Source organism: Lemur catta, chromosome 6 (genome assembly GCF_020740605.2).
Source record: "Lemur catta isolate mLemCat1 chromosome 6, mLemCat1.pri, whole genome shotgun sequence".
Classification (NCBI taxonomy): Eukaryota; Metazoa; Chordata; class Mammalia; order Primates; family Lemuridae; genus Lemur; species Lemur catta.
The window spans coordinates 92,660,569-92,668,396 of NC_059133.1; the positions used below are offsets into that span (position 1 = coordinate 92,660,569).

A 7,828-nucleotide genomic window follows, 5' to 3' on the forward strand; every position below is an offset into this window, starting at 1 on the left:
GTGTGTGGAGGCAGGCAGTGGGGCCAGGTGTGGAAAGAGGAAAGCTGGGCTAGGTGTCTTCTCACCGCATTGGTTGGCGAACTCCATCTGCCTTACACTACACGCCAAGGGCTCTTAGGAGGCTCTTAAGATTGGGGTCTGAGTACTCACACGTCATGGCCTCTTGTGGGAGGCAAGAAAGAGTAGGAGCTGAGCTGTGCATGCAAGCTGGGTAAGGCCATGAGGTGCAGACGTGCTGCCGGGGCTCTGAGCCCTTCAAGGGGTCCTGGCAGCCCTGGGGGCTCTCCACGTGCGAGCATCAGGGAGTGTGAGGGCTTAGCCTGCTGAATCCAGGGTGGTCTCCGGTGGCGATCTCTGACCTGCCGCTGCTTTCCTCAGCCTTATCCACTTTCCAGGATGCACTCGCTGAGCCTGTTTACCAGGAGATCGATTACCTCGGGATGACAAGGGAGGATCTGCTGGGCAGCCCAGGTGCGTGACCCCTGGCTGTCAGCCACCGTGAGCCAAGTCTTGCCATCACCCGCAGACCCACCTCTGCCCCAGGCCCCCGGAGGACGCAGGTTCGGCCTCTCGGTAGCCCCAGAGCACCGAGCCTTCCCCTCACGCCCCAGGAGCCACGTGGGCCGCAGATTCCTTCTCTGCCTTTCCACGGGCCAACGGGGGTGGAGGCATTGCTCTGTTTGTTTCTGGATGTTTTTCTCCACATTAGGGTTCCTGTCAGAAGACTCAGAGAGTAAACTGCCATATTACATAGGGGACGCCGAGGACAACGGTGACTATAAATCCACTCCGGGTAGCAGAGCTGGCTCTTCCCTGGCTGGGTTCAGGGGCAGGAGGAATTTCCCTCATGGAGGTGAGGTCCTGAGGGGACAGTGTTCCTCTGACTGGGGTTGGAGGGGGCTCTTGCTTCCAGCTGGGGTCCAGCCTCCCCCTTCTCTGGCGACTGTGTGAGGTCACATGTTTGGGCAGGGTTCTTTTGCCTGGAGCCAGTCTTGTTCAGTCACAACTCGCACACGTTCTTAAAAAAAATAACACCTGGTATGCGTAATCTGACTAAATGTTTTATTAATATTTAGTGATGCTCACTGGTGTGAGAGTCTCTTTGAAATATGCTGTTTTCATCGAGAGCTATTAGGGTATTTGGATTATTTTCCCGTTTGTGAAACACTTGGCCTTGAAAAGCCTGTTAACACAGGGAGTGAGTGGTGCCTCCATAGATGAACCATCAGAGTCTCTGGGTAGAGGGACTGTCGGTGTCGCCCAGGCCAAGCCACTCACTGTGGTTCCACCTGCTCCCTGTCTGCCCTCAGACCCTCTGGGACAGGCGGCTGATGCACCCAGTGACGGCTATGACGATGCTGCAGAGACGCCAGGTGTGGAGACGCCCCCCGTCCCGCGGATGAGTCGGGGGGAGCTGCCCCCGGAGGAGGAGCATGGGGCGAGGGCCTCTCAGGCAGGTGAGTGGCATGAGTTGGTCTGCAGTGATCTTTTGTCTCCCTCCAGGACAGAGTGAATTTGAGTTTCTCAGTGCTCATTGTTTGTGCAGACTCAAAAATTGGATGACCTCCTGTGTTTGAGAGCATCACCTCGACCACATTCCTTTCTTTAATGTTGTCAGATTCTGTGGGAAGGGGGATCCCTCTGCCTTCCTGGTGTCTGTGTCTCTGTCACTTCATCCTCAATGTGCCTGCTTTGACACTTGCAGATTAATTGAGCATATTTACCAAATCCAAAAATAGAAGAACTGTTCTGATAACGTGTTTGTGCTGACTCATGTTTGAAAGGCAGTTAGAGTTATTTTAAAGATTGTAATATTGGAATTTGTGACACATTTTGATAATTTAAGATGTGCTGTGACTAGGTGTTAGCACCGATCTGTGCAAGGTCTATGATCTATGGTGGTCTTAAAAACTAGAGTCATGGTGGTGGACGCAGACTACGAGTTTGTAGGCAGCTAAAGGCTAAGCTTCTCCAGACATTGCAATGGCGAGTGAAGACGCTCATTCTTCAGAGCAGAGTATTTCTCCATCTGGGAGCCCTGGCATTCCTGGGGACAGGGCAACTGTGGGAGGATTCTGCAATGGTTCTCTGGGCATTTGGGAACACAGACCAAGGCCACCAAGTGCACCGTTGGATGGTCAGTGAGAAACACGTTTCTCCAGATGTCATATCCTGCTTCCTTCTTCCTGTGAATTCAGACCTGTCCGGTGTGAAAGGAGAAATTTTCACATCCCCTCTTAGGATTCTTACTGATTCCTTTTGCATCTCCTCACTGATTGTGTGAGCCAGGAAACAGGTCAGCACAGGGCACCTGCACTGGCCACAGATCTCCTGTGATCCAGTGTCCCCAGTGAGCTGGGACTAAGCCCCAGGGACCCACGTGAACTGGATCCTGACGGGGTCGCCCTGATGTGTTCCTTGCCGTAACTAATGTTAAGTGGCCTGAGCTTCCTTAGCATTGGTGGCCCCTGGGGAAGGTTTGTCCTCCCCACTTCCTTGACTGTGCCTGCACCACAGGTCTCTGTCCTCTCCCTCTGTCACATCTCTAACCAACGTCTCTGTACCGTTTCAGGATCTTTGGTGCAGTTCCACAGAGGGGCAGCAGACCCTGGGAAAGGACCAGATAGACCCTGGCTGCCCCAGGGGCAAGAAGGGGACCCTGCGTATGACGATGTTGAACTACCTGCCCCTGGAACATCTACGGCGGCTTTCCCATAGTGTCGTATTAGGAATGAGATGAGTCTCTGACAGTCTAATTGCCTGCAGCCCGATGAACTACTGCTGACCCGTAATTGCATGACATGGAAATTACTCAAAACTACATATTTTGAATAAAGTACTTTTTGCTTTGTGATAGTTTAGCAAGTTTCATCCCTATTGCTCTTGGAGGATTAGCCCCTAATCACAGTTTCCCTCAGAGGAAACACCAGGAAAATGAACTGACCTGTTCTCTCAAATCCCCCACAGGCTACTCGACGCATCGCTGTGCCCAGGCGCAGGGATGTCCCAGGTCACGTAGACAAGGTTCTGCACTTGGTCCACATGCTCACCCTCGTTCCCAGCAAGATGAACTCAAGCGGAAAGAGCCAATGCTGACCATTGATGTATGCTCTTCCCGGAGATGTCACAGCATCTTGTTTTAACAGACTTGGGGGTCAGTTTCTAAGTTGAGGGGGGGAGGTTGTCAGGTGGAAGGGAATGGACACAATTTTCCCTGTTCTGCCCAAATTTTCATGGACCAATTACAAATCTAATCCTACATAACTATGTCTTCTTTCTCATCTCTAACTCCCTAGGTTACTTTTTCCATTTATTACTCAGCCCACACAGACTCCTCCTCACATCTTTCGTGTCCAGTTGGTCATCAAATCCTTTTAAATTTGGTCTTTTTTCTACATCGCTTCCTCTGCTTTCCTCAGGACATTGCCATTTCTTGTCTTTCCAACTATGAGGGAATTATGTCAGCTCAGGGCTCTCTTCAGGGCAGTCTGATGGAGGACAGCTTGGCGCTCTCCCACAGGCCTGTGTCCCTGTGCGATGACAAGGCCGGAAAGAGGACACCAGACAGAGGAGACCCTGAAGGAGCACAGACAGAAACGCCAGGACCTTCTGGCTATTTGGATTTTACACATGTGGATGGGGAGTGTTGTGACAGGATTGAACTATCTGAGGAACAACTTCAGACCAGGCTTCTCTCTAAAAATACGTTGCTTCAAAATGGCTTTATCTGGTAACTATTTACAATGCTATAGGATCCTGCTGCGGTTCTTCAGGGCAGAGAAAGCTATATTATAATAGTGGCCAAGGAAAGGTCACATCTCCAGAACCCTCCATCACACAGTGAGTTTATGGGGGAGGTTTGCTGAACTAAGGTAAGAACTGGAGTTGTGAGCAGAGCCCACCCTGTTACCTAGTTGATGGCTCTGGATGCCATGTGGGGGTCCAACATACATGTTCTGTTGCAGTCCTCATAATCCGTGCAGTGCATGGGGGTTGGGAGATGTCTAGGGCTTCTTCCAGTGCACAGACAGGGCCACTGGCTGTAGCCAAGTGACAGAAGCAGTGACAGAGCAAAGAATGCCCACCAAGATCATTATACTCTACACATGATGATGGTGTCAACAAGGCCAAAATGGAGAGCTAGCTACTAAGATTTGGGGTCATTAAAAATCAGGAAAAATTAAGGAGGGCAGGAAGACAGCCCTCTCTATTCAGATTTGGACAGTACCAGGACAGGTCCTATTACGGACTGAGTGCTCAAAAAGTAGCCAGGAGTCCGTGGCAGACTTTCAGAGTGCTTAGACTCAGGGAGATAAGTGGCATTATTCCAAGTGATCTATGCTGTCTACGAATGAGTCTTTTATGAAGAGGTGGGTTTGGACAGTATTTCATTCCAGGGTTTGCCACAAAAGCTGGAAAACCTCCCTGCACAGTAGTTATTGTGACAGAGCAGCCAGAATGTCACATAGGAATGGCATTTGTAGGAAAATCTGTCCTATTAAGAGTGGACTTTGCATATAAGCCTGGAGGCCTGCCCTTGGGAGGACCCAGTGGAAGATCGCAGATTTTCCTGAAACTTCTGAGGGAGTTAACACTCATAATATCTCATTCCAGGTGGAATGGGGAAGTCACAAAGACACAAAAACGTCAGGGGTTATGTTACATACCAACTTCCTATTTAATAACCTAGTGTGGAAGATAGCGATATGATCTCTACAGTGAGCAGGATAAAGCTGCAGCCCTCATTATGGGCTGTAGCACTGAACATGACCCTCACAGAGCTAGTCAAAGCCTGCGTGGGACTGGTCCCTGAGGCACTAGCTGGAGTAAGAGGTAAGCCTGTGACATTTGAAGTGGTGCACAAGACGTGTCCAATATGAGTTAATTTCTAAGTCAGGACTGGATGGGATAAGTTGGCACAACAAAATATTGCCAACATACAGCCCAAATTTTTGGCTTGAATGATATAGCTTAAATGAAATTCCTTCCTTACCCAAAGATGTAAATCTGCAGAGATGGGACTGTTGGACGTGATGTATCCCTCTCTTCATAGGAACTTCTGAAGCTGCACCACCACAGAGGGATGCATTGTTAAAACAGAGTCAAATAAATTATAAGAACTTAACCCTACACCAAGCTTTACAAAGAAACCAGGCATGAAGAGAGAATATACCTTTAGAGGGGGCTCAAGCTGGTAGATGTACCTTTCTAAAGGTCTTTTTTTCACGTTGGGGCACAGATGAGCTCTAACTATGTGGGTGGTACAAGTTAGACCAAAGGAAGCCCTTTAGGTTTGGGGCTTCTCAATTTTTAGACTTTGTCAGTCCCACAGGTAGAGAACTTAAGTGACTGACTTCCTTCCTGCACTCAACCACATCTCCAAAATTAAACCCAGGTTTATTTATAGTCATCAATCTCGACAGAGTGGGTATATTTTGATAACATATTTTTAGATAAGAACTTCCTTGGTTATCTTCCAGCTAGTAAATCCCATCAGAATGGGCTCCAGGAGGTCTGGTTGAGAGTAACACTGCCTTATGCCCTGGAGCAGGGGTTCAGCAAATTACAGACCCAATGTTAACTCTTTTATTGCCAGAGACCTGTGGATTTGGGTCAATGGTTCCCAAAGAATGAGGGATGTACTATACCACGGAGGTGAAAAAGTCACACAACCATGCAGTTTTCACATTTTATTTTTGATTGTTTATCAAATTTATATATCAATTAATTAAAGAGTCAAAAGTTCTTTAGGGCTTCTTAACAAAAAATATTAGTCCTCACTCCTGCCTTCCCCACACACTTATCCAGGCAAGCTAAACATTTTAAAACACTTTTTTGTTGATTTTTTCACATCTTCCTCAGTATCTTTGTATAAGATGTTTTTTTGGTTTTGTTGTTGTTGTTGTTGTTGTTGTTGTTTGAGGCAGAGTCTCACTCTGTCGCCCAAGCTAGGGTGCAATGTGGCATCATCATAGCTCTCAGCAACCTCAAACTCCTGGACTGGAGTGATCCTCCTGCCTCAGCCTCCTGAGTAGCTGGAACTACAGGCACCACCACTACATGGCACCACCATGCCCGGCTAATTTTTTCTGTTTCTAGTACAGACAGGGTCTCACTCTTGCTAAGGCTGGTCTCGAGCTCCTGACCTCAAGCGATCCTGCCGCCTTATCCTCCCAGAGTGCTAGGACTACTGGTGTGAGCCACCACACCCGGCCTTCATATAATATGTTGTCTATTTTTCTGATGTAGTCAGTTATCTTTTGCCTTTCCACTATGGAAAATGAGGATGTAGCACATTTTCATTCAGTTCTCATCGTTTCTAACTCCTAATACCATCTCTACCTGCACAATGAAACCCATCCTGTATTCCTAGCCTTCTAATGCAGTTATAGTATCACTTTTGTAGATTAATATACATCACTTACATTATTATTATTATATACACTTTCCATATCTGGATCATATAGTATATTATAAATATACTTTTCCTTTTTTATTTTTTAATTTCCCATAATTACATATGGGAAATTAAATTTTGTTTTTCTATGATTAGTTCATACATTTAACACTAATTTTTACCCTAAAATCTCTAATTCCAAAAATTACCTCATAAAATATTTAGACACTTACATGTTCTATCAATTTGACCTTCTCTGAGAAATATGTCCAACTTGGAGTGCTGATTTCACTGGTCCTTTCTCTGACTATTACCTCTTCTCCTCATGGCACATGTCCTTAGTACTCCTCTTCCAGTACTTTGCATCCTCATGGAGATGCCCAATCTTTTCCCTCATCAGTTTTTCATAGTTTTCCATTCTCCTCATGTTGTACATTATTTCTAGTCCAGACTGTGCACATGACTCACACTGTAGTCTTTCTCCTTTAAGTGCACTCCACTCCCTCGCCCCTGTCACTCTCGCCTGACAAGCACTGGGAAGGATAAAGTCAACTACCTAACCACTCCCTGCCTGTGCTGCACTAGTGAAAATGGCTGCAGAATAGTACACAATTACATTGCTGGACTCTTTCTGAATTCCAGGACTCAAATCTCCAGTGGGCTTTACACTGCCCAAATTCTAGTGTGCCTATCTGGCATGTGCGCTTGCCCTCTCTCTAAAATCATATTTTACATATTCTCTGCTCTCCCCACATGGCTCTTACCTGCACCATCCTCTCTTAAATGCTCAAGTCTCACACTTCACTGGGAAAATTGTTAGCTGAGAGCTTCCTCATCTGTCTTTCACCTTTGCATGTTTTTTGGCACACCCTCTACCTGGCCCCTGGATTGGTGGCCTCAGTGCTTGTGTGATGCCAGCTCTTCTCCCTGGGCTACACATTCTGATCCTATTGACCTTGTCAAAGACTCCACTGTTTCAAAGGTGCAGTCTTCCTCTGCAACATCAGTTTCTCCCTGTCTATCCTAATTCATTCCCCTCAATATGCACATGGGCTCGTTTGTCTCCCATCTGGAAAACACATGAACAAACCAGCCTGCTTCCTCCACCCCATGTCCCCATTAGCTACTGTGCCATCTCCTCTCTTCCCTCCACAACCCAAATCTCCAGCAGTATGGTCAGATACTCACTGTCTCCACCACTATATCCCGTATCTCTTGTTGCTCTGAATTCATCCCAGTTATGCTTTAGATGCTACCACTGCTCAGAATGGGTAATGTCATGAACTACAACAACAACCAGTTCTCTTTTCATTGCTCTTGACCTCTCAGCACCATTCAACAAGTTCACTTGTCTTTCTTTCTCAATTCTCTTTCTTTCCCGACAGTCACCCTACCTCACTGATTGTTCTTGTTCTGACTTTCTGCCTTGCA

The 7,828-nt window shown here is 47.1% G+C and overlaps 1 protein-coding gene across 1 annotated transcript in view; it reads left to right on the plus strand.

Annotated features, from left to right (window-relative positions):
- LOC123640615 (antigen WC1.1-like) overlaps positions 1-2,806 on the plus strand; it is a 38,043-nt gene extending 35,237 nt beyond the window's left edge. Inside the window, exons 13-15 of the mRNA XM_045555206.1 lie at positions 379-471; positions 1,311-1,457; positions 2,573-2,806. Of these exons, the coding sequence (XP_045411162.1) occupies positions 379-471; positions 1,311-1,457; positions 2,573-2,718 (386 nt within the window). The 3' untranslated portion in view covers positions 2,719-2,806. The remainder of the gene's footprint in view (positions 1-378; positions 472-1,310; positions 1,458-2,572) is intronic.
- Positions 2,807-7,828: the final 5,022 nt, after the last annotated feature.